The sequence below is a fragment of the Pseudophryne corroboree genome, chromosome 1, assembly GCF_028390025.1.
Source record: "Pseudophryne corroboree isolate aPseCor3 chromosome 1, aPseCor3.hap2, whole genome shotgun sequence".
NCBI lineage: Eukaryota > Metazoa > Chordata > Amphibia > Anura > Myobatrachidae > Pseudophryne > Pseudophryne corroboree.
Genome location: NC_086444.1, coordinates 946,847,541 through 946,874,745, shown reverse-complemented (window position 1 = coordinate 946,874,745; position 27,205 = coordinate 946,847,541). Strand labels below are relative to the sequence as shown.

General features: G+C 48.6%; 1 protein-coding gene across 3 annotated transcripts in view; it reads right to left on the bottom strand.

Annotated features, from left to right (window-relative positions):
• USP38 (ubiquitin specific peptidase 38) overlaps window positions 1-9,917 on the bottom strand; it is a 115,088-nt gene extending 105,171 nt beyond the window's left edge. The window contains exons 1-2 of one of the 3 annotated variants that reach the window (XM_063920406.1): window positions 9,653-9,917; window positions 1,704-2,412 (exon numbers count right to left, since the gene is read on the bottom strand). In XM_063920406.1, coding sequence (XP_063776476.1) covers window positions 1,704-2,385 — 682 coding nt within the window. In that variant the 5' untranslated portion in view covers window positions 2,386-2,412; window positions 9,653-9,917. The other 2 variants (XM_063920407.1, XM_063920408.1) reach the window with 2 other exon arrangements.
• Window positions 9,918-27,205: the final 17,288 nt, after the last annotated feature.

Below are 27,205 nucleotides of genomic sequence, written 5' to 3'. Positions count from 1 at the left end.
TGCTAAACTATCGGACTATGCTAACAACCGATTTATGAGGTACTTTCCAGTGGAGTATATTAGAGTGAATCCTAGCCAGCACATACAGACTATCCCATTTTAACAATAATATATGCAGGTATATGTGGCTACCTATTTCTACCTTTACAATTGCTTTTAAATATGTGTATTTAATAAATGTACATTCCTTTTTAATATAAACCGTTCAGAGATTTATTCATTTTTTCATATAGTTCATAACAGCAAGCGCTGGTATATTTTTTGTTTCTTTCTTGAGTTCTCTTGGGGGACCTACTACCCCGTTACCAGCTGCTATTGATAGCGCACCCTACACTCTTCTTCTCCACCTTTTTTAAACTCCAGTATCAGTTGATACACTTAAAAGACATCTGCGTAATGTACGTCTAAATGGTCACACAGCTGGAAAGGCATAAATTATGAAACGAAAAGATTGTGTCTCAAATGCCCAAATTATGTTAAACTGCGATACGCGCCAAAAATTAATCTTAAATCTATGTTATATTATAACATTTTAAATAATTTTGATGTTTAGTTACAATATCATGTAAAACATAATTATGAATACATATTTTCATAATTTCACTACATTTTGTCTTTTATTAACAATTATTTTCCTTGGCCAAAGACTTTGCACGCTAGTGTAACAAATAGCACATTTATTATATTATCTTACTTATAGAGGGGAATTCAATTGTTTATCACAACGGCTGCGATTACACGGTGAATGTCGGAGCAATTCAATTGTTGCTTCATTCAGATATGAAGAGCCGCCGCCACTTCTGCTTGCAGCCCCCCTGAGTTGGCAAGCAGAAATGTGCGAAAAAAGTGACCCGTTTGGTGAGTTACATGTAGTGCCCAGCACACTGGTCGGGTTTAGCAGTTTTACGTGGCTAAAGCTGGCCATACACTAGTGCGATTTGGCCTCTTTTCATCCGATTCAGACGCATCGGGCCGAGATATCGGATGAAAAGTGGCCAAATCGCAGGTGTTTGACATCTGATACGATCTGATGCGCGGTCCCATTCATATTGGGCTTGATTTGGTGGTCGGATGAGCTGCACATAGGATAAATCCGAATTGCAGGTATCAGATGCACATTGCGGCTGTTTTTTTTTTAGCACCTGCGATATACTGCATGTAATTTCTCGCATGTCTTCACTTGAGTGGCATTTCTTTGGACCCTCCCTCCCACCCACCCAGCGACAGCATGCGATAGATCGCATATAAAAAATGGCACATCAAGTACCAAATTGAATGGAAGCACTCCCGGGGAGCTGCCGAGGTAGTTCAAGGTAATGAGGTGATTCAGCAAGGTGATTCGACTTGAGCCTCAGACAAGTCGCAGTAATGTATGGCCAGCTTTAACCTGGTCTGTCTGGGCGCAATCATCGCGTTAAAAAGAAAACAACGGAATTGTGCCCCACAGTCTCTGGTCACTTTAGACAGGAGACTGGGTGCACAAAAACAACAGAATCGCACCAAATAGATTCGGAATGTATTACCGTCGGACGGGATGCCGGCTGTACATATCCCGACAGAATGCCGGATACCCAGGAGTGGGAATAGCGCTGGTGTGATGGGATTCCGGCTGCCGACGTCGTCGGCTGTCGTCGTCTATATCCTGAACGCCGGGAGCCCGACACCCTGCAAATTTAATGCATCCCATCTATACACACACTTACCTGTGGAAGAAATAATTGCAAACACCTCTTGCAGTGATGGAAGTAAAGTGCACGGCTCAGCCTTCCAGATATTTTGTAGCAAGCTGCTAACTTTGGTGACTTGAGAAACATATTCCCGTAGCTCCTTTTCCAGTGTCGAAATACACTGGAAATGTCCAATTGTCCTAACAAGCTGCTGGCAAAATGCTATGGACATTTTACCTTTGGGCACACACTGTACAAAGTCACTAAGTAGCTCACTCAACCTAGCACATAATAAGGACTCTGGTCTTTCACATACTAGTCTCAAAACTTCCACTTGCAGTACAGCAAAAATGTCCAGAACAGACGGACAACTCATAATCAGCTTGAGTCCACTGCGAATGTAGTCAATAATTGCTACATCTTTGCGGTCTACAGATCTATAACCTTCCTGCAAAAGGGTCAGTACAAAATTCCTGTTGAAAAAGTTCTCAAACTCAGTGCGATGATATCTTGCATATGCTTCTAAAACTTGATGCCCAACTTGCTTCTGAAAGTAGTCCTCGCCTTCCAAAATGAAGCGAGTGGTCAGGCTGAACATAGCTTTGCACTGCTCCTCATTGATGGAGTTCTCCGCAGATTCAACAACCTTTTTCACAATAACTTTTTTCAGATTTAATGGATGGGTAGAGGTTACTAGGCCTTCCAATATCTTGTCCATTTTGACTTATGAAATTAAGTCTTGCATCTATAGAAAATAAGACAATTTAGACAACATTGAACAAAAGCACAACATTTTCACATCTTGGCAAACAGAAGCAAATCTTGTCCCTCACCACACAAATGAACCTAAAGGTGTGTACACACTAAGATTTTTTTTCTTACGATTTTGACTACATAGTCAGAATCATAAGCAAAGTTAGTGTAGATCGCAAGGTGAAAATCAACTTGCGATCCCGATGCGCGGTCGCGTGAGGTTGGTATCGCAAGCCTAGATAGACTGTGCAGGCAAGTCAATTTTGACTATCTCGGAGAAAAGATAGTCAAAATTGACACTTAGCCAAAATCGTACGTAATCAGTATCGCAAGCACAGTCACCTATGCTTGCGATAACGACCTAGTCCCTATCGCATAGTGAGAATCGGGGTTTAGCCCAAATCTCACCATGTGTACACACCTTAAGGATGACATATAAAACACAATTTACTTAATGTAATATTTATTTCTAAATTTCTCAATAATACCCCTTTCACATAGCACAAATAACCCGACATGGGTCAGTGTGCGGTGTGAAAGCGCCATGTCGGAATTCCCGGGTCATAAGAAGGGTTATTCCCGGGTTGAATACGGGGTCAGTGACTGCGTATACGGATTCCCGGTTCGATGCGAACTGGGACCCGTTTACTAGATAGGGAGAGGCGGTGCAGAGATGATCTCATCTCCCAGCGCCGCCTCTGCCCCCCGCCACTATGGCAACCGTCCCGGCATATTGCCAGATCTGGAAGCCAGCGAAAGGGGTAGCAGAATCTCCAATGCCGTTTCCCACCCGGGAAGGACCCGTTTCCAATTCCCGTGTGGGATCCGGCATTGGAGATGTGAAAGGGGTATAAGAAACTTTTGGCCTAGGGGTGCGGTGAAAAAAAATTGTAATACACTAGGGAACCGTGATTCAAAAAACGTTTGGGAACCACTAAGCTACTGCATCATGACTCTTACCGGAGAGCGACACTCTAAATCCCTCCTGGCAACTGCTGGCGCATGTGCAGCACGATGGCTGTGTACGAGCATTATGCCGCAGCATTGAAACCGGTAAACACAGTGATAGCGCTAGGACGATAACAGACATGTGCAATGGGGTAAAGGCACCTCAAGCAACAAATAGCTAGTCAATTATACTACTGTAAAAATAAGAATTTACTTACCGATAATTCTATTTCTCGGAGTCCGTAGTGGATGCTGGGGTTCCTGAAAGGACCATGGGGAATAGCGGCTCCGCAGGAGACAGGGCACAAAAAAGTAAAGCTTTACTAGGTCAGGTGGTGTGCACTGGCTCCTCCCCCTATGACCCTCCTCCAGACTCCAGTTAGGTACTGTGCCCGGACGAGCATACACAATAAGGGAGGCATTTTGAATCCCGGGTAAGACTCATACCAGCCACACCAATCACACCGTACAACTTGTGATCTAAACCCAGTTAACAGTATGACAACAGAAAGGGCCTCTTAAAGATGGCTCCTTAACAATAACCCGAATTAGTTAACAATAACTATGTACAAGTATTGCAGATAATCCGCACTTGGGATGGGCGCCCAGCATCCACTACGGACTCCGAGAAATAGAATTATCGGTAAGTAAATTCTTATTTTCTCTATCGTCCTAAGTGGATGCTGGGGTTCCTGAAAGGACCATGGGGATTATACCAAAGCTCCCAAACGGGCGGGAGAGTGCGGATGACTCTGCAGCACCGAATGAGAGAACTCCAGGTCCTCCTTTGCCAGGGTATCAAATTTGTAAAATTTTACAAACGTGTTCTCCCCCGACCACGTAGCTGCTCGGCAGAGTTGTAATGCCGAGACCCCTCGGGCAGCCGCCCAAGATGAGCCCACCTTCCTTGTGGAGTGGGCTTTTACAGTTTTAGGCTGTGGCAGGCCTGCCACAGAATGTGCAAGTTGAATTGTGTTACAAATCCAACGAGCAATCGACTGCTTAGAAGCAGGTGCGCCCAACTTGTTGGGTGCATACAATATAAACAGCGAGTCAGATTTTCTGACTCCAGCCGTCCTTGCAATGTATATTTTTAAGGCTCTGACAACGTCCAACAACTTGGAGTCCTCCAAGTCGCTAGTGGCCGCAGGCACCACAATAGGTTGGTTCAGATGAAATGCTGATACCACTTTAGGGAGAAAATGCGGACGAGTCCGCAGTTCTGCCCTATCCGAATGGAAGATTAGATAAGGACTTTTATAAGATAAAGCCGCCAATTCAGATACTCTCCTGGCAGAGGCCAGGGCTAGTAACATAGTCACTTTCAATGTGAGATATTTCAAATCCACCTTTTTCAATGGTTCAAACCAATGGGATTTGAGGAAATCTAAAACTACATTTAGATCCCACGGTGCCACCGGAGGCACCACAGGAGGCTGTATATGCAGTACTCCCTTGACAAAAGTCTGGACCTCAGGGACAGAGGCCAATTCTTTTTGGAAGAATATTGACAGGGCCGAAATTTGAACCTTAATGGATCCCAATTTGAGACCCATAGATAATCCTGATTGCAGGAAATGTAGGAAACGACCCAGTTGGAATTCCTCCGTCGGAACCCTCCGATCCTCGCACCACGCTACATATTTTCGCCAAATGCGGTGATAATGTTTCACGGTGACTTCCTTCCGTGCCTTAATCAAGGTAGGAATGACTTCTTCTGGAATGCCTTTCCCTTTTAGGATCTGGCGTTCAACCGCCATGCCGTCAAACGCAGCCGCGGTAAGTCTTGAAAAAGACAGGGACCCTGCTGTAGCAGGTCCCTTCTCAGAGGTAGAGGCCACGGTTCGTCCGTGAGCATCTCTTGAAGTTCCGGATACCAAGTCCTTCTCGGCCAATCCGGAACCACTAGTATTGTTCTTACTCTTCTTTGCCGTATGATCTTCAATACCTTTGGTATGAGCGGCAGAGGAGGAAACACATACACTGACTGGTACACCCAAGGAGTTACCAGTGCGTCCACAGCTATTGCCTGTGGATCTCTTGACCTGGCGCAATATTTGTCCAGTTTCTTGTTGAGGCGAGACGCCATCATGTCTACAATTGGTCTTTCCCAACGGTCTATTAACATGTTGAAGACTTCTGGATGTAGACCCCACTCTCCCGGATGAAGATCGTGTCTGCTGAGGAAGTCTGCTTCCCAGTTGTCCACGCCCGGGATGAACACTGCTGACAGTGCTATCACGTGATTCTCCGCCCAGCGAAGAATCTTGGCAGTTTCTGCCATTGCACTCCTGCTTCTTGTGCCGCCCTGCCTGTTTACATGGGCGACCGCCGTGATGTTGTCCGACTGAATCAACACCGGCTTTCCTTGCAGGAGAAGTTCCGCCTGGCTTAGAGCATTGTAGATTGCTCTTAGTTCCAGAATGTTTATGTGAAGAGACTTTTCCAGACTCGTCCATACTCCCTGGAAGTTTCTTCCTTGTGTGACTGCTCCCCAGCCTCTCAGGCTGGCGTCCGTGGTCACCAGGATCCAATCCTGAATGCCGAATCTGCGGCCTTCTAATAGGTGAGCCTTCTGCAACCACCACAGAAGTGACACCCTTGTCTTTGGTGACAGGGTTATTCGCAGGTGCATCTGCAGATGCGACCCTGACCATTTGTCCAACAGATCCCTTTGGAATATTCTTGCATGGAATCTGCCGAATGGAATTGCTTCGTAAGAAGCCACCATTTTTCCCAGGACTCTTGTGCATTGATGTACTGACACTTTTCCTGGTTTTAGGAGGTTCCTGACCAGATCGGATAACTCCTTGGCTTTTTCCTCTGGAAGGAAAACCTTTTTCTGAACCGTGTCCAGAATCATTCCTAGGAACAGCAGACGAGTTGTCGGGATTAAATGGGATTTTGGAATATTCAGAATCCACCCGTGTTGTCTTAGCACCTCTTGAGATAGTGCTAAAGCTGTCTCCAGCTGTTCTCTGGACCTTGCCCTTATTAGGAGATCGTCCAAGTATGGGATAACTAATACGCCTTTTCTTCGAAGAAGAATCATCATCTCGGCCATTACCTTGGTAAAGACCCGAGGCGCCGTGGACAATCCGAACGGCAGCGTCTGAAACTGATAGTGACAGTTTTGAACAATGAACCTGAGGTACCCCTGGTGTGCGGGGTAAATCGGAACGTGTAGATACGCATCCTTGATGTCCAAGGATACCATAAAGTCCCCTTCTTCCAGGTTCGCTATCACTGCTCTGAGTGACTCCATCTTGAACTTGAACTTTTTTATGTAGAGGTTCAAGGACTTCAGATTTAGAATAGGCCTTACCGAGCCATCCGGCTTCGGTACCACAAATAGAGTGGAATAATACCCCTTTCCTTGTTGTAATAGGGGTACTTTGACTATCACCTGCTGAGCGTACAGCTTGTGAATGGCTTCCAACACCCTCTCCCTTTCGGAAGAGACGGTTGGTAAGGCAGACTTCAGGAAACGATGAGGAGGATCCGTCTCTAATTCCAACCTGTACCCCTGAGATATTATCTGCAGGATCCAGGGGTCTACCTGCGAGTGAGCCCACTGCGCGCTGTAATTTTTGAGACGGCCCCCCACTGTCCCCGAGTCCGCTTGAGAGGCCCCAGCGTCATGCTGAGGTTTTTGCAGGAGCCGGGGAGGGCTTCTGTTCCTGGGAAGGAGCTGCCTGTTGGTGTCTCTTCCCTCTTCCTCTGCCTCGTGGCAGGTACGACAAGCCCTTTGCTCTCTTATTTTTGTAGGAGCGAAAAGGCTGCGGTTGAAAGGTCGGTGCCTTTCTCTGTTGGGGAGTGACTTGAGGTAAAAAAGTGGATTTCCCGGCAGTAGCCGTGGCCACCAAGTCTGATAGACCAACTCCAAATAACTCCTCCCCTTTATACGGCAAAACCTCCATGTGACGTTTTGAATCCGCATCGCCTGTCCACTGTCGTGTCCATAAGGCTCTTCTGGCTGAAATGGACATAGCACTCATCCGAGATGCCAGTGTGCAAATATCCCTCTGTGCATCACGCATATAGATAAATGCATCCTTTATTTGTTCTAACGACAGTAAAACATTGTCCCTATCTAGGGTATCAATATTTTCAATCAGGGATTCTGACCAAACTACTCCAGCACTGCACATCCAGGCAGTTGCTATAGCTGGTCGTAGTATAACACCTGCATGTGTGTATATATTCTTTTGAATAACTTCCATCTTTCTATCTGATGGATCCTTAAGTGCGGCCGTCTCAGGAGAGGGTAACGCCACTTGTTTGGATAAGCGTGTGAGCGCCTTGTCCACCTTAGGGGGTGTTTCCCAGCGCGCCCTAACCTCTGGCGGGAAAGGGTATAATGCCAATAACTTTTTTGAAATTATCAACTTTTTATCAGGAGCAACCCACGCTTCATCACACACGTCATTTAATTCTTCTGATTCAGGAAAAACTGTTTGTAGTTTTTTCACACCATACATAATACCCTGTTTTACGGTATCTGTAGTATCAGCTAAATGTAACGTCTCCTTCATTGCCAAAATCATATAACGTGTGGCCCTACTGGAAAATACGTTTGAATTTCTACCGTCGTCACTGGAATCAGTGCCCGTGTCTGGGTCTGTGTCGACCGACTGAGGCAAAGGGCGTTTTACAGCCCCTGACGGTGTTTGAGGCGCCTGGACAGGCATTAATTGATTGTCCGGCCGCCTCATGTCCTCAACTGACTGTTTAAGGGAAGATAAACCATCACGTAATTCCACAAATAAAGGCATCCATTCTGGTGTCGACCCCCTGGGGGGTGACATCTGCATATTTGGCAATTGCTCCGCCTCCACACCAATATCGTCCTCATACATGTCGACACCACGTACCGACACACACCGCAAACTCACAGGGAATGCTCTAATGAAGACAGGACCCACTAGCCCTTTTGGGGAGACAGAGGGAGAGTCTGCCAGCACACACCACAAAGCGCTATATATACAAGGGATATCCTTATATTAAGTGCTCCCTTATAGCTGCTTTAATATATATATATATATCCATTAATGTGCCCCCCCTCTCTGTTTTACCCTGTTTCTGTAGTGCAGTGCAGGGGAGAGACCTGGGAGCCGTTCTGACCAGCGGAGCTGTGACAGAAAATGGCGCCGTGTGCTGAGGAGATAGGCCCCGCCCCTTTTTCGGCGGGTTCTTCTCCCGCTATTTTTCCAGTCAGGCAGGGGTTAAATATCTCCATATAGCCCCTATGGGCTATATGTGAGGTATTTTTAGCCTTGTATAAGGTTTATATTTGCCTCTCAGAGCGCCCCCCCCCAGCGCTCTGCACCCTCAGTGACTGCCCAGTGAAGTGTGCTGAGAGGAAAATGGCGCACAGCTGCAGTGCTGTGCGCTACCTTATGAAGACTGAGGAGTCTTCAGCCGCCGGTTTCCGGACCTCTTCACGCTTCAGCATCTGCAAGGGGGTCGGCGGCGCGGCTCCGGGACCGGACTCCACGGCTGGGCCTGTGTTCGATCCCTCTGGAGCTAATGGTGTCCAGTAGCCAAGCAGCAAATCCACTCTGCATGCAGGTGAGTTTACTACTTTCCCCCTAAGTCCCACGTTGCAGTGATCCTGTTGCCAGCAGGACTCACTGTAAAGAAAAAAACCTAAACTAAACTTTCTCTAAGCAGCTCTTTAGGAGAGCCACCTAGATTGCACCCTTCTCGTTCGGGCACAAAATCTAACTGGAGTCTGGAGGAGGGTCATAGGGGGAGGAGCCAGTGCACACCACCTGACCTAGTAAAGCTTTACTTTTTTGTGCCCTGTCTCCTGCGGAGCCGCTATTCCCCATGGTCCTTTCAGGAACCCCAGCATCCACTTAGGACGATAGAGAAATACCATAACTACCTGTCAAACCTCCAGTCCTCCCAGCCACAGTTATATATAACAGTGTGATATCATCCAGTTTACATTCATAGATTACACCAGCAACATGCATAGCAAATACACCATACAGTGTACATTTTACATAAATAATAATAATAATGCAGCTCAGCATACAGCCGGTGGATAATGCCATCTGCCAGAGCAAGCTTAGTGGGCACTCTGCTAAGTTTGGAGCGACAAACAGGTGACAAGCGGTGGCCGGGCAGCCATGCACTGAGGGCTATCACCTCCATGGCTGAGTACACCAGGGCTCCAGCCTCAGGGAGCGGGTGGTAATGAGGCGCCCCTCGGCTCAGTGATGCCGCATCTACTGCCCCTTCGGTCCGTTATGACCCTCACTGACCCGCGTACTGACCTGTCAATGCCACGGCGCTGCTGAGTACTCCACACACAATGCCGGCTGGCACAGCACCGTACACAGCAAGGTACCAGTATATTTACTGCTTGTAATCTCCGCTGCCCCCAGTTCCCTGGTACAGCAGCTCCATGTTGTTCCCTACCAGCCGGTTCTGGCGGGTGGAGCTTTCTCTCTCGCTGAGTGATTGGTGCGTGACCCGTGACGTCACCGGTGACCTCCCTCCGGCTCCCTGTTGCCATAAACATCTCGCCCTCAGTCGGCCGCTTTGTCGTGTGAGGCACGTGATCGCAGCACGCAAAACCTGGGCAGCCATTTTAATTGTGGTCAGGACTCAACACAAATGCCGGCCGGTTGTGAACTGCGGGAAATATCAGTAGACGCGCGGCTGTCCTTCTCTGTGAAGCCGGGTTTCTCACATCTCCGTCCACGTGTAGTTTTCTGCAGGGAGTTGTGGAGACAGGAGTGAACTTTTGGATGTCAAAGCCAAGTAACTGCTAAAATTAAAGCTGCGAGTGTTGTGCTCCCCTTTAGGGTGTGACGCAATCACCTCGTTGATTTTCTTGATTCTGGCAATGACGCAGCTTTCCTGCAATTTCTAGGCTCAAGTAGTGAACATGGGTCCTCCCAGGCTGCTACTACTACACTGATATTATTAACCCCTGTGGATATCTATTGAGAATAATAACCGTACCCGAAGCATGGCGGGCAAAGCGGGCCTGCAAGGATACACGTTTTATTGTTCTGAACAAGTTTAATGATGTCTGAAGCAGTTTAGTTATGCTTACCCAAGGGGACCCATGTTCTGAGTTTGAACCGGTTCTCCACTCTGAAAGTTACGGCCCATCTTCAGGACAGGCTTTCTTCTTTGCGGAATACGTATGCATTCCCGATGGATGGGGATGCCGGCTGTCAGTATCCCAACAGCGGCATCCTGCCGGCAGAATATATCATTCCTAACTAAGAAAAGAACTTCAAAATCACATACTATGCAATAATGTTTCACTTTGTATTACCTAGCAGAATTAGCTTTGCATATATAGATATCGTGCATAATGCACGCCACGTGCGTTATGCACGATATCTATATATGCAAAGCTAATTCTGCTAGGTAATACAAAGTGAAACATTATTGCATAGTATGTGATTTTGAAGTTTTTTTTCTTAGTTAGGAATGATATAGACCCAGTTTAATCTTTGTGGAATGCCTGGTTGTTGTGTTTTTTTTTTTTTAAAGGTAATTTATTGCCTGGCATTTGAGGGGGTGGGGTGTGGTTACAGATTTCAATTATTGGTTTCACTTGTAGTAGTCCTACTGAAGTCCAATGGTGTAGGCTGTGCATTTTATCAAAGCGTGATAAAATTGACACATAACAGCAGTGTTCCATCAGCGTTCAATCGAAGTAAAATAAAAAGGAACACAGAAGCACACCAATCTAACAAAACAAAGAAAACAGAGGAACTAATAACAAATGTGAGTAACTTATCTTCAGATCACTCACCTCCTGATTGTTGCATCTGATTAAATAGCACGGAACTACCTTACTTGGACATTTCATAAACCATCCATTTCACCAACAAATGCTTGTATCTGTATTATTGTAATTTTGTTTTTCATGCACAGCTGCACCAATGCAATCTTACCTACAAACACCTAAAATTGTACAGAATTACCATTGCTACTCAAACCTCACAATTCTTTTCATTTCTTACGGCCCAAATACATTTCAACACCCACTTTATCTACGCTTCTGATTCATTTCATACTAAATCAACACCCATTGAGCCAACACTGCTTTTCTCACCTGCATTTATGCAATTCTTCGGCTCTGAATCCCTTACAGCCTCCACTCCTTCCACTTTCCCACAACCTATTTACCTACTAAACACTATGTCAAGGCTTTCTTATACTCCCCACATCACTCAGTGTCTACCTAATCGCGTGTCTTTATCTTTCCCCCCTAGTCTCCTACACCTTCTCCTCCCTCCCCTCCTATGTCTCCCCTCCATCTCTCTGTATTCTTTCCCCTCCTTTCCTGTTACCCCTCTTACACTCACGTCTACCCAATGGTCCTGCTACCCCACAACTCAGATCTGCTCCATCCCTCCCTTCTCTGTCACCTCCCCACAACCCCATCCACATCACACTGACCTCCCTTCCTGCCCACCTCCTGCAGTTTCCCCTCCCAGCTCAGGCAACCGCACCATCACTACTCTCTCATCATCCCAGCCCTCAAAGTTAATCTCTCCTCGTCGCTACAGCAACCCTGATAATCTCATTCACATCTCTCCCACAAACTCATACCCCCTATCCTGTGCCCTCTGGAATGCCAGATCTGTTTGTAACAAACTGGTCCCCACTCATGACCTTTTCATTTCCAACTCCCTCCACCTACTAGCCATTACTGAAACTTGGATTACGCCCTCTGACACTACCTCTCCTGCTGCTCTCTCTGCTGGAGGCCTCGCATTCACCCCCCCCCCCCGACCTGGGGGTCGCCATGGGGGTGGTGTTGGGGTCCTTTTACCTTCTAGTTACTCCTACCAACTCATACCACCAGAACCATCCCTTACATTCTCTACATTTGAGGACAATACTATACGCCTCTTCCAACCAGTCCATCTTAGAGTAGCTGTCATTTACCGCCCCCCTGGCGCTGCTTCCAAATTCATCGACAACTTTGCTTCCTCACTTCCTCTCTTCTGACATTCCCTCCATTATCCTAGGTGATTTTAACATCCCTATTGACATCCCCACACAATCCCCTGCCTCTAAACTCCTTAACCTCACCTCTTCACTTGGTCTCTCCCAGTGGACCTGCTCACCCTCCCATGTGAATGGGAGCTCACTGGATCTGGTCTTCACTCACCGCTGTGATATTTCTGATTTTTCCAATTCCCCATTTCCCCTCTCTGACCACTACCTGCTTTCCTTTAACCTATCTCTCTCGACTTCCTCATCTCTACCTCCCAAGGCTACCATCACTAAGCGTAACATTGAGGCTATTGACACCACATTCCTTTCCTCCCTGTTTGACTCACTTCTCTCTCCTATTCTCTCTCTCTCATGCCCTGAACAAGCCACTTCCATATACAATACATCCCTCACTTCTGCTCTTGACTCTGTTGCTCCACCAACCACTATTCACCCTTGCAAATTAACACCTCAACACTGGCACACCAAATGCACCAGATATCTGCAAAAATGCTCATGTACTGCTGAGCGTCACTGGAGGAAATCACGCTCTAAGGCAGACTTCCTCCATTTCAAACTTATGCTCTCATCCTTCAGTGCTGCCCTTTCTCTTGCTAAACAGTCATACTTCAAGAGCCTCATCTCCTCCCAGTCTTCCAACCCCCGGCGCCTCTTTGCCACTCTCAACTCACTCCTCTGCCCACCTCCACCTCGTCTCCCTTCCTCACTCTCTGCTCTTGACTTTGCCACTTACTTCACATCCAAAATTGACTCCATACGTAAGGACATCACATCACACCAGACCATCAGTAACCAGCTTTCTCCCATCCCTTACCACCCCTCCCACCAACTCTGACATCTTTCTCCCATGCATCTGGAGAGGAAGTCATGGCCCTCATTCATTCCTGTCCCCTCACCACCTCCCCACTTGACCCTATCCCATCCCGCCTCCTCCGCTACCTCTCTCCTTCTGCTTGTTCCCATCTTTCCCACCTTCTCAATCGCTCCCTCTCATCAGGCACTGTCCCCTCTGCCTTCAAGCATGCACTCATCTCTCCTATTCTTAAAAAACCTACCCTTGATCCAAACACTCTCTCCAACTACCGACCCATCTCTCTCCTCCCTTTTGCCTCCAAACTCCTTGGGCGTATTGTCTATAACCGCCTTATTTCCTTTCTTTCCTCACACTCACTACTTGACCTATTCCAGTCTGGCTTCCGTCCTCTCCACTCCACTGAAACTGCCCTTACAAAAGTATGCAATGACCTCCATGCTGCTAAATCTAAGGTACACTACTCTATACTTATTCTACTTGATCTCTCTGCTGCTTTTGACACTGTGGACCATCCTCCTGCAAATCCTTCACTCCATTGGTCTGCGTGACACTGCCCTCTCTTGGCTGTCTTCCTACCTCTCTGACTGTTCATTCTCTGTCACCTCTCATGACTCCACCTCCGTCTCACTTCCACTAACTGTAGGTGTACCCCAAGGTTCTGTCCTTGGTCCTCTTCTCTTCTCTCTCTAGACATCCTCACTAGGTAAGCTCATTAGTTCTTTTGGCTTCCAATATCATCTCTATGCTGATGACACCCAAATCTATCTTTCTCTAACGTCCTAAGTGGATGCTGGGGACTCCGTCAGGACCATGGGGAATAGCGGCTCTGCAGGAGACAGGGCACAAAAATAAAGCTTTAGGATTAGGTGGTGTGTACTGGCTCCTCCCCCTATGACCCTCCTCCAAGCCTCAGTTAGGTTTTTGTGCCCGTCCGAGCAGGGTGCAATCTAGGTGGCTCTCCTAAAGAGCTGCTTAGAAAAAGTTTTTAGGTTTTTTATTTTCAGTGAGTCCTGCTGGCAACAGGCTCACTGCATCGAGGGACTTAGGGGAGAGAATTTCAACTCACTTGCGTGGAGGATGGATTGGATTCTTAGGCTACTGGACACCATTAGCTCCAGAGGGAGTCGGAACACAGGTCTCACCCTGGGGTTCGTCCCGGAGCCGCGCCGCCGACCCCCCTTACAGATGCTGAAGATTGAAGGTCCGGAAACAGGCGGCAGAAGGCTCTTCAGTCTTCATGAAGGTAGCGCACAGCACTGCAGCTGTGCGCCATTGTTGTCACACACTTCACACCAAGTGGTCACGGAGGGTGCAGGGCGCTGCTGGGGGCGCCCTGGGCAGCAATATTTAATACCTTTTATGGCAAAAGAATACATCACATATAGCCATTGAGGCTATATGTATGTATTTAACCCATGCCAGATATCTAAAACTCCGGGAGAAAAGCCCGCCGAAATAGGGGGCGGGGCTTATTCTCCTCAGCACACAGCGCCATTTTCCTGCTCAGCTCCGCTGTGAGGAAGGCTCCCAGGACTCTCCCCTGCACTGCACTACAGAAACAGGGTAAAACAGAGAGGGGGGGCATTTTTTGGCGATATTTTGATATATTTAAGCTGCTATAAGGAACAACACTTATATAAGGTTGTTCCCATATATATTATAGCGCTTGGGTGTGTGCTGGCAAACTCTCCCTCTGTCTCCCCAAAGGGCTAGTGGGGTCCTGTCTTCGATAAGAGCATTCCCTGTGTGTCTGCTGTGTGTCGGTACGTGTGTGTCGACATGTATGAGGACGATGTTGGTGTGGAGGCAGAGCAATTGCCGATAATGGTGATGTCACCCCCCAGGGAGTCGACACCGGAATGGATGGCTTTGTTTATGGAATTACGTGATAATGTCAGCACATTACAAAAATCAGTTGACGACATGAGACGGCCGGCAAACCAGTTAGTACCTGCCCAGGCGTCTCAGACACCGTCAGGGGCTGTAAAGCGCCCTTTACCTCAGTCGGTCGACACAGACCCAGACACAGACACTGAATCTAGTGTCGACGGTGATGAAACAAACGTATTTTCAAGTAGGGCCACACGTTATATGATCACGGCAATGAAGGAGGCTTTGCATATCTCTGATACTGCAAGTACCACAAAAAGGGGTATTATGTGGGGGGTGAAAAAACTACCTGTAGTTTTTCCTGAATCAGAGGAATTAAATGATGTATGTGATGAAGCGTGGGTTAACCCAGATAGAAAAGTGCTAATTTCAAAAAAGTTATTAGCATTATACCCTTTCCCGCCAGAGGTTAGGGCGCGCTGGGAAACACCCCCTAGGGTGGATAAGGCGCTCACACGCTTATCAAAACAAGTGGCGTTACCGTCTCCTGATACGGCCGCCCTCAGGGATCCAGCTGATAGGAGACTGGAAACTACCCTAAAAAGTATATACACACATACTGGTGTTATACTGCGACCAGCCATCGCCTCAGCCTGGATGTGCAGTGCTGGGGTCGTCTGGTTGGATTCCCTGACTGAAAATATTGATACCCTGGATAGGGACAGTATTTTATTGACTATAGAGCAATTAAAGGATGCTTTCCTTTATATGCGAGATGCTCAGAGAGATATTTGCACTCTGGCATCGAGAGTAAATGCGATGTCCATATCTGCCAGAAGGAGTTTATGGACGCGACAGTGGTCAGGTGATGCGGATTCCAAACGACATATGGAAGTATTGCTGTATAAAGGGGAGGAATTATTTGGCGTCGGTCTATCGGATCTGGTGGCCACGGCAACTGCCGGAAAATCCACCTTTTTACCTCAGACCCCCTCCCAACAGAAAAAGACACCGTCTTTTCAGCCGCAGTCCTTTCGGTCCTATAAGAACAAGCGGACAAAAGGACAGTCATATCTGCCTCGGGGCAGAGGAAGGGGTAAGAGAGGGCAGCAAGCAGCCCCTGCCCAGGAACAGAAGCCCTCTCAGGGTTCTGCAAAGCCCTCAGCATGACACTGGGGCCTTACAAGCGGACTCAGGAGCGGTGGGGGGTCGACTCAAGAATTTCAGCGCACAGTGGGCTTGCTCACAGGTGGACCCCTGGATCCTGCAGGTAGTATCTCAGGGTTACAGGTTGGAATTCGAGAAGTCTCCCCCTCGCAGGTTCCTAAAGTCTGCTTTGCCAACGTCTCCCTCAGACAGGGCGACGGTATTGGAAGCCATTCACAAGCTGTTTTCTCAGCAGGTGATAGTCAAGGTACCCCTCCTACAACAGGGAAAGGGGTATTACTCCACGCTATTTGTGGTACCGAAGCCGGACGGCTCGGTAAGACCTATTCTAAATCTGAAATCTTTGAACCTGTACATACAAAAATTCAAGTTCAAGATGGAGTCACTCAGAGCAGTGATAGCGAATCTGGAAGAAGGGGACTTTATGGTGTCCCTGGACATAAAGGATGCTTACCTGCATGTCCCAATTTGCCCTTCACATCAAGGGTACCTCAGGTTCGTGGTGCAAAACTGTCATTATCAGTTTCAGACGCTGCCGTTTGGATTGTCCACGGCACCTCGGGTCTTTACCAAGGTAATGGCCGAAATGATGATTCTTCTGCGAAGAAGAGGCGTATTAATTATCCCTTACTTGGACGATCTCCTGATAAGGGCAAGGTCCAGAGAACAGCTGGAGGACGGAGTAGCACTAACCCGACTAGTGCTGCAACAACACGGGTGGATTCTGAATTTTCCAAAATCTCAGTTGACCTCGACGACACGTCTGCTGTTCCTGGGAATGATTCTGGACACGGTTCAGAAAAAGGTGTTTCTTCCGGAGGAGAAAGCCAGGGAGTTATCCGAACTTGTCAGGAACCTCCTAAAACCAGGGAAAGTGTCTGTGCATCAATGCACAAGAGTCCTGGGAAAGATGGTGGCTTCTTACGAAGCGATTCCATTCGGCAGATTCCACGCACGAACTTTTCAGTGGGATCTGCTGGACAAATGGTCCGGATCACATCTGCAGATGCATCAGCGGATAACCTTATCGCCACGGACAAGGGTGTCTCTTCTGTGGTGGTTGCAGAGTGCTCATCTGTTAGAGGGCCGCAGATTCGGCATACAGGACTGGGTCCTGGTGACCACGGATGCCAGTCTGAGAGGCTGGGGAGCGGTCACACAGGGAAGAAACTTCCAGGGAGTATGGTCAAGCCTGGAGATGTCTCTTCACATAAATATACTGGAGCTAAGAGCGATTTACAATGCTCTAAGTCTGGCAAAACCCCTGCTTCAGGGTCAGCCGGTGTTGATCCAGTCGGACAACATCACGGCAGTCGCCCACGTAAACAGACAGGGCGGCACAAGAAGCAGGACAGCAATGGCAGAAGCTGCAAGGATTCTTCGCTGGGCGGAAGATCATGTGATAGCACTGTCAGCAGTATTCATTCCGGGAGTGGACAACTGGGAAGCAGACTTCCTCAGCAGACACGATCTACACCCGGGAGAGTGGGGACTTCATCCAGAAGTCTTCCACATGATTGTGAACCGTTGGGAAAAACCAATGGTGGATATGATGGCGTCCCGCCTCAACAAAAAACTGGACAGGTATTGCGCCAGGTCAAGAGACCCTCAGGCAATAGCTGTGGACGCTCTGGTAACACCGTGGGTGTTCCAGTCAGTGTGTGTGTTCCCTCCTCTGCCTCTCATACCAAAAGTACTGAGAATTATACGGCAAAAGGGAGTAAGAACGATACTAGTGGCTCCGGATTGGCCAAGAAGAACTTGGTACCCGGAACTTCAAGAGATGCTCACGGAGGATCCGTGGCCTCTACCTCTAAGACGGGACCTGCTTCAACAGGGACCGTGTCTATTCCAAGACTTACCGCGGCTGCGTTTGACGGCATGGCGGTTGAACGCCGAATTCTAAGGGAAAAAGGCATTCCGGAAGAGGTCATTCCTACACTGGTAAAAGCCAGGAAGGAGGTGACTGCACAACATTATCACCGCATTTGGAGAAAATATGTTGCGTGGTGTGAGGCCAGGAAGGCCCCCACGGAGGAATTTCAACTGGGTCGATTCCTACATTTCCTGCAAACAGGATTGTCTATGGGCCTCAAATTGGGGTCCATTAAGGTTCAAATTTCGGCCCTGTTGATTTTCTTCCAGAAAGAATTGGCTTCAGTTCCTGAAGTCCAGACTTTTGTAAAAGGAGTACTACATATACAGCCCCCGGTTGTGCCCCCAGTGGGATCTTAATGTAGTCTTGGATTTTCTCAAATCCCATTGGTTTGAGCCGCTCAAATCGGTGGAGTTGAAGTATCTTACATGGAAAGTAACCATGCTACTGGCCCTGGCTTCAGCCAGGAGAGTATCAGAATTGGCGGCTTTATCATATAAGAGCCCATATCTGATTTTCCATACGGACAGGGCAGAACTGCGGACGCGTCCTCATTTTCTGCCTAAGGTGGTGTCAGCGTTTCACCTGAACCAGCCTATTGTGGTGCCTGCGGCTACTAACGATTTGGAGGATTCCAAGTTGTTGGACGTGGTCCGGGCATTGAAAATATATATTTCAGGAACGGCGGGAGTCAGAAAGTCTGACTCACTGTTTATATTGTATGCACCCAACAAGATGGGTGCTCCTGCTTCTAAGCAGACGATTGCTCGTTGGATTTGTAGCACAATTCAACTTGCACATTCTGTGGCAGGCTTGCCACAACCTAAATCTGTCAAGGCCCATTCCACAAGGAAAGTGGGCTCATCCTGGGCGGCTGCCCGGGGGGTCTCGGCATTACAACTCTGCCGAGCTGCTACTTGGTCAGGGGCAAACACGTTTGCAAAATTCTACAAATTTGATACCCTGGCTGAGGAGGACCTTGAGTTCTCTCATTCGGTGCTGCAGAGTCATCCGCACTCTCCCGCCCGTTTGGGAGCTTTGGTATAATCCCCATGGTCCTGACGGAGTCCCCAGCATCCACTTAGGACGTTAGAGAAAATAAGAATTTACTTACCGATAATTCTATTTCTCGTAGTCCGTAGTGGATGCTGGGCGCCCATCCCAAGTGCGGATTGTCTGCAATACTTGTACATAGTTATTGTTACAAACAAATTCGGGTTGTTATTGTTGTGAGCCGTCTGTTCAGAGGCTCCTACGTTTGTCATACTGTTAACTGGGTTCAGATCACAAGTTATACGGTGTGATTGGTGTGGCTGGTATGAGTCTTACCCGGGATTCAATATCCTTCCTTATTGTGTACGCTCGTCCGGGCACAGTATCCTAACTGAGGTCATAGGGGGAGGAGCCAGTACACACCACCTAATCCTAAAGCTTTATTTTTGTGCCCTGTCTCCTGCGGAGCCGCTATTCCCCATGGTCCTGACGGAGTCCCCAGCATCCACTACGGACTACGAGAAATAGAATTATCGGTAAGTAAATTCTTATTTTCCTCTCCAGACCTCTCCCCTGCTCTCCGCACTCGTATCTCCAACTGTCTCTCTGCTACCTCTTCCTGGATGTCCCAGCGCTTTCTTAAACTTAACATGTCTAAGACCGAGCTGATCATCTTCCCTCCCTCCCGCATAACCTCACCTCCTACAATCTTATTATCTATTGATGGCACTACTATCTCCTCTAGCCCCCAAGTGCACTGTCTTGGAGTAATCCTTGACTCCTCCCTCTCCTTCAAACCACACATTCAGCACCTCTCACAAACCTGCCGTTTTCATCTAAAAAATATTTCCAGGATCAGACCCTTTCTGACCCAGGATGCTACTAAGACTGTTATCCACTCACTGGTCATCTCTGGACTACTGGTCATCTCTGGACTACTGTAATCTCCTCCTGACTGGCATTCCTGACAAACACCTCTCTCCACTCCAATCTATCCTCAATGCTGCTGCTCATTTTCCTCACCAAACGCACTACGTCTACCTCTCCTCTCCTACTAGACCTTCACTGGTTCCCCTTCCCTTTCAGAACCCATTTCAAGCTTCTCACACTCGCTTACAAAGCCCTCACCCACTCCTCTCCCACCTACATCTCTGACCTTATCTCCCTTTACACTCCCACCCGTCCTCTTCGCTCTGCTAATGCACGACGACTCTCCTGCTTACGGATTACTTCCTTCCACTCCTACCTCCAAGATTTTTCACGTGCTGCACCACTTCTCTGGAATTCCCTACCTCTCCCCCTCAGACTATCCACCTCTCTACAAAACTTCAAACGGGCTCTCAAGACCCACTTCTTCACCAAATCCAGCCAAATCTCATCCTAAGCCTCTGTTCCACATTCTCTATGTACCCCATCTGTGTCACCCCTGTCTGTCTACCCCTCCCCTTTAGATTGTAAGCTCTCACGAGCAGGGCCCTCTTCCCTCATGTGCTTATCCTTTGTCTTACTTTAATAATCTTCAACTGTACCACATCCAGCAGTCTTCTGCCACCTGATACTTATTCCAGTGTCATCTGCTGACGTAACTGTTTATTTACCCTGTACTTGTGCTATACTGTCATCAACTGTATGTTGCTGTTTTCCTGTTTGATTATTTATGTACTCTGTAATTGGGCGCTGCGGAACCCTTGTGGCGCCATATAAATAAAGGATAATAATAATAATGAGTCTCCTTGCAGGCTCACTACGCTGCAGGCTCGGTGGATCACTGCAGGATCTATTCCCACACTATTGGTGTCGTGGACACTAACGAGTGGGAATAGCCCCTGTGAGCTAGTTGTCGGCTGTCAGGATTCCGGCGTTGGAATACTGACCGCCGGGATCCCGACAACGGCAAATTGATTGCCCACCCTTCTTCGCTATACCTACACATCAATGGTGGGGGTAATTCTGTGTTGCTCTTTAAATATTATAATTGTGAGCTGCATACCTCCTAACTGTCCCGAGTTTCATGGGACAGTCCAGTTTTATTGTGACTGTCCCACCAGCGGACCACAGTGTCCCACAGTGGGGTGGGGCAGTTGGGAAGCTATTCATAGGAGACAGAGGGACTAGGGGCATGCCAGCAGCTCTCAGAGCGCTGGGCATGCACCCCTCAGTGACGGAAAACCAATTGCGAGCCACACCTCTTTCATATAGGCCATGCCCCCTTTTCAGTCGTGCACAGGAGTCCCGCTCCAGGATTATCAAATGTTGGCAGGTATGGAGCTGATTGGTTGCTATTTCATCTCTACACACGAGAAATCTCACCCATAGCATATTTCATCCAACAGTACCCACATAGGCAGGTACGGCACATTAGATTATGGTGTGCTCCACCACAGAAATGTTCTTGTGAGTATAGTGTTATTTCTCCTTCGTCCTAGAGGATGCTGGGGACTCCAAAAGGACCATGGGGTATAGACGGGATCCGCAGGAGACATGGGCACGCTATAAGACTTTGAATGGGTGTGAACTGGCTCCTCCCTCTATGCCCCTCCTCCAGACCTCAGTTAGATTATGTGCCCAGAGGAGACTGGTCACACACTAGGGGAGCTCTACTGAGTTTCTCTAAAAAGACTTTTGTTAGGTTTATTATTTTCAGGTAGCACTGCTGGCAACAGGCTCCCTGCTTCGTGGGACTGAGGGGAGAGAAGCAGACCTACTTCTGTGAGTTGATAGGCTCTGCTTCTTAGGCTACTGGACACCATTAGATCCAGAGGGTCTGATCACTTGGGTCGCCTAGCTGCTCGTTCCCGGTGCCGCGCCTCCGCCCCCCTCACAGAGCCAGAAGATAGAAGACAGGTGAGTAACCAAAGCAAAGAATGCGGCAGAAGACTTCAGTCTTCCTGAGGTACCGCGCAGCGGTCGCGCTGCGCGCCATTGCTCCCGCTCACACAGGCACTACATGGGTGCAGGGCGCAGTGGGGGCGCCCTGGGCAATAAAACCTCATTTATAGGGACTGGCAGCTATGTACAGTGCATAGGCACTGTTTGGAGACCCCCCCAGTATAATTAATAGCGGGACCGAATCGCGCCATGTAGGGGGCAGGGCTTCGTCCTTCAGCTCTGACCAGCGCCATTTTCTCTCCACAGCTTGCTGCAGAGACGCTGCTCCTGGCCCTTCACTGCTGTCAAAAGTAACAGGGTGCTAAAAACAAGGGGGGGGCACATAAATTTGGTGTTGGTTATTTATATATAACAAGCGCTTATAGGTCTGGGGCATTGTTGTTTTCTTCAGACCGGTGGGGCGCTGGGTGTGAGCTGGCAAGCTCCTTCTCTGTCTCTCTGAAAGGCCTTACTGTGGGTCTGTCCCCTTTAGCCCAGTGTGTTTGGGGGTGTCGGTACGTGTGTGTCGACATGGCAGAAACTGAATGCTCTTCCCAGGAGGAGGTGCGTATAGGAGCTGAACAGAATGAAGGAGTGACTCCGTCGGCACCGCCGACTGCTGATTGGGTTGAGATGTGGAGTGTGTTAAATAACAGTGTGGCTTTATTGCATAAGAGGTTAGACAAATCTGAGTCTCAGAACCAAGCATGGAGACAATCCATGGGTGACGTGGGGCCACACACTCAGACCCCCTCAGGGTCCCCAAAACGTTCATTTATCCAGGTAGCAGACACTGATACCGACACGGATTCCGACTCCAGTGTTGACTATAATGATGCGAAGTTGCATCCTAAAGTGGCTAAGAGTATTCAATACATGATAGTGGCGATAAAAGACGTGTTACATATTACGGAAGACCCCGCTGTCCCTGAGACGAGGGTCTGTATGTTTAAGGGGAAGAAACCGGAGGTAACGTTTCCTCCCTCTCATGAACTGAATGCCCTTTTTGAAAAAGCCTGGAAAACGCCAGACAAGAGGTGGCACATTCCCAGGAGGATTGCTATGGCATACCCGTTTCCTTCTCAGGATAGGGTTGGGTGGGAGGCGACACCCACGGTAGACAAAGCTCTAGCGCGATTGTCCAAGAAGGTAGCACTACCGTCTCCTGAAATGGCGACCCTTAAGGATCCTGCTGATCGTAGGCAGGAAGCTACCTTGAAATCTATTTATGTCATGACAGGTACGCTGCTCAGGCTGGCTGTGGCTTCGGCGTGGGTGAGTAATGCGATTGAAAAGTGGGCAGATAACTTGTCATCGGACATAGACACCCTGGATCGGGATAGCGTGCTTTTGACTCTGGGTCATATCAGGGACGCCGCAGTCTATCTAAAGGAGACGGCGAGAGATATTGGCCTTTCGGGATCAAGAGCCAATGCCATGGCAGTCTCGGCCAGGAGGGCGTTGTGGACTCATCAGTGGAATGGTGATGCTGATTCTAAGAAGGCTATGGAGGCTCTGCCCTATAAGGGTGGAGTTTTGTTTGGTGAAGGCCTCGCGGTCCTGGTTTCTACAGCTAACGCGGGTAAGGCCTCTTTTCTGCCTTTTGTTCCTCCACAGCAAAAGAAAACGCCTCCATATCAGATGCAGTCCTTTCGGTCGCAGAAATTCCGGAAAGGACGTGGGTCATCCTTCCTTGCGGCGAGAGGTAAGGGAAGAGGAAAAAGTTTGCCGGCTGTGGCAAGCTCCCAGGAGCAGAAGTCCTCCCCGGCTTCTGCCAAATCCACCGCATGACGCTGGGGCTCCCCTGCAGGAGTCCGCACCAGTGGGGGCGCGTCTTCAGCTCTTCAGTCAGGTCTGGGTTTTCTCGGGCCTGGATCCTTGGGTGCTGGAAATTGTGACCCAAGGATACAAGCTGGAGTATCAAGACGTGCCCCCACACCAATTTTTCAAATCGACCATCCCAGTTTCTCTTCCGGAAAGAGAGGTAGTGTGTACGGCAATACAGAAGCTGTGTCATCAGCGAGTCATTGTCAAGGTACCCCCGTCACAGCGGGGAGAAGGTTTTTATTCAAGCCTGTTTGTGGTCCCGAAGCCGGATGGCTCGGTCAGGCCGATTCTGAACTTAAAATCCCTCAATGTGTATTTGAAAAGTTTAAAATTCAAGATGGAATCTCTCCGAGCGGTGATCTCCAGTCTGGAGGGGAGGGGGGGGGGGATTTTATGGTGTCAGTCGACATAAAGGATGCTTACCTACATGTCCCCATTTATCCTCCTCATCAGGCGTACCTGAGGTTCGCTGTTCAGGATTGTCACTACCAATTTCAGACGTTGCCGTTTGGTCTTTCCACGGCCCCAAGGATTTTCACCAAGGTAATGGCGGAAATGATGGTGCTCCTGCGCAAGCAAGGGGTCACAATTATCCCGTACTTGGACGATCTCCCGATAAAGGCGAGATCACAGGAGCAGTTATTAAAAAACGTTGTGCTTTCCCTGCAAGTGCTGCAACAGCACGGCTGGCTCCAAATTTACCAAAGTCGCAGCTGATTCCGACAACTCGGCTGTCGTTTTTGGGCATGATTCTGGACACCGAACTGCAGAAGATCTTTCTCCCGTTGGAAAAAGCTCAGGAAATCCAGAAAATGGTCAAGGAACTTCTGAAACCGCCATGAGTGTCGATTCATCACTGCACTCGAGTGCTGGGAAAAATGGTGGCGGCCTACGAGGCCATTCCGTTTGGCAGGTTCCATGCAAGAACGTTTCAGTGGGACCTGCTGGACAAGTGGTCAGGGTCCCATCTGTAGATGCACCGGAAGATAAGTCTGTCCCCCAGGGCCAGGGTTTCTCTCCTGTGGTGGCTCCAAAGTTCTCACCTTCTAGAGGGTCGCAGGTTCGGGATCCAAGACTGGATTCTGGCGACCACGGACGCGAGTCTCCGAGGTTGGGGAGCAGTCACACATGGACAAAATTTCCAGGGAAAATGGTCAGGCCAGGAAGCTTGTCTGCACATAAACGTGCTGGAGTTAAGGGCCATCTACAACGGCCTGCGGCAGGCGGAACATCTTCTTCGCGACCTGCCCATCCTGATTCAGTCGGACAACATCACGGCCGTGGCGCACATAAACCGCCAGGGGGGAACAAAGAGCAGAGCGGCGGTGGCGGAGGCCACCAAGATCCTTCGCTGGGCGGAAAAACATGCAATCGCTCTGTCAGCGGTCTTCATTCCAGGAGTGAACAACTGGGAAGCAGACTTCCTCAGCAGACACGATTTCCATCCAGGAGAGTGGGGTCTTCATCAAGAGGTCTTTGCAGAAGTGACAAGTCGTTGGGGACTTCCTCAAATAGACATGATGGCATCTCGTCTCAACAAGAAGCTTCAGACATATTGTTCCAGGTCGAGGGACCCTCAAGCAATAGCAGTGGACGCACTAGTGACACCGTGGGTATTTCGGTCGGTCTATGTGTTCCCTCCACTTCCACTCATTCCAAAGGTGTTAAGGATCATAAGAAGAACAAGGGTTCAGGCGATACTCGTTGTTCCAGATTGGCCACGGAGGGCCTGGTATCCGGATCTTCAGGAATTACTCACAGGAGATCCCTGGCCTCTTCCTCTGAGAGAGGATCTGTTACAGCAAGGGCCGTGCGTATTCTAGGACTTACCGCGGTTGCGTTTGACGGCATGGCGGTTGAACGCCAAATCCTAGGTATTCCCGGGGAAGTCACCCCCACTCTACTTAAAGCTAGAAAGGAGGTAACGGCGAAGCATTATCACCGTATTTGGAGAAAATGTGTGTCTTGGTGTGAGTCCAAGCAGGCTCCTACGGAAGAATTTCAGCTGGGGCGTTTTCTCCATTTTTTGCAAGCAGGTGTGGATGCGGGCCTGAAGTTAGGCTCCATTAAAGGGCAGGTGTCGGCTTTATCAATTTTCTTTCAAAAGGAATTAGCCTCGCTTCCAGAAGTACAGACTTTCGTAAAAGGCGTACTTCACATCCAACCTCCATGTGTGCCCCCAGTGGCACCGTGGGACCTTAACGTGGTGTTACAGTTCCTTACATCACATTGGTTTGAACCATTACAAAAGGTTGAGTTGAAATTTCTCACTTGGAAAGTGGTCATGCTTTTGGCCTTGGCGTCCGCAAGGCGGGTGTCCGAATTGGCGGCTTTGTCTCGCAAAAGCCCCTATCTGATTTTCCATGAGGATAGAGCGTAGTTGAGAACTCGTCAACAATTTCTACCAAAGGTGGTTTCTTCGTTTCACATGAACCAACATGTGGCTGTGGCTACTGAAGCCTTGGCTGATTCCAAGTCTCTTGATGTGGTCAGAGCTTTGAATATTTATGTAGCCAGAACGGCTCAGGTTAGGAAAACAGATGCGCTGTTTATCCTGTACACGGCCAACAAGGTTGGCGCTCCTGCTTCTAAGCAGACTATTGCGCGCTGGATCTGTAATACGATTCAGCAGGCTCATTCTACGGCTGGATTGCCGTTTACCGAAATCGTGAAAGCCCATTCCACTAGGAAGGTGGGCTCATCTTCGGCGGCTGCCCGAGGCGTCTCGGCATTACAGCTTTGCCGACCAGCTACTTGGTCGGGGTCAAACACTTTTGCAAAGTTCTACAAGTTTGATACCCTGGCTGATGAGGACCTCATGTTTGCTCAATCGGTGCTGCAGAGTCATCCGCACTCTCCCGCCCGGTTTGGAGCTTTGGTATAATCCCCATGGTCCTTTTGGAGTCCCCAGCATCCTCTAGGACGAAGGAGAAAATAGGATTTTAATACCTACCGGTAAATCCTTTTCTCTTAATTCGTAGAGGATGCTGGGCGCCCGTCCCAGTGCGGACTCTATCTGCAGTACTTGTATATAGTTATTGCTTGTGTTACACAAAGGTTGTGTTTAGTAGGGGTCAGCCTGTTGCTGATCTGTTTTGGTTCACACTGTTAACTGGGTTTAGTTAAATGCCATGTTGTATGGTGTGTTGTGGTGTGAGCTGGTACGTATCTCACCCTTAGTTTAACAAAATCCTTTTCCTCAAAATGTCCGTCTCCTCTGGGCACAGTTCCTATAACTGAGGTCTGGAGGAGGGGCATAGAGGGAGGAGCCAGTTCACACCCATTCAAAGTCTTATAGTGTGCCCATGTCTCCTGCGGATCCCGTCTATATCCCATGGTCCTTTTGGAGTCCCCAGCATCCTCTACGGACTAAGAGAAAAGGATTTACCGGTAGGTATTAAAATCCTATTTTTTTTCTTCAGGGTCCATGGTCTCCACACAATACACTTTCTGCAGCGATCC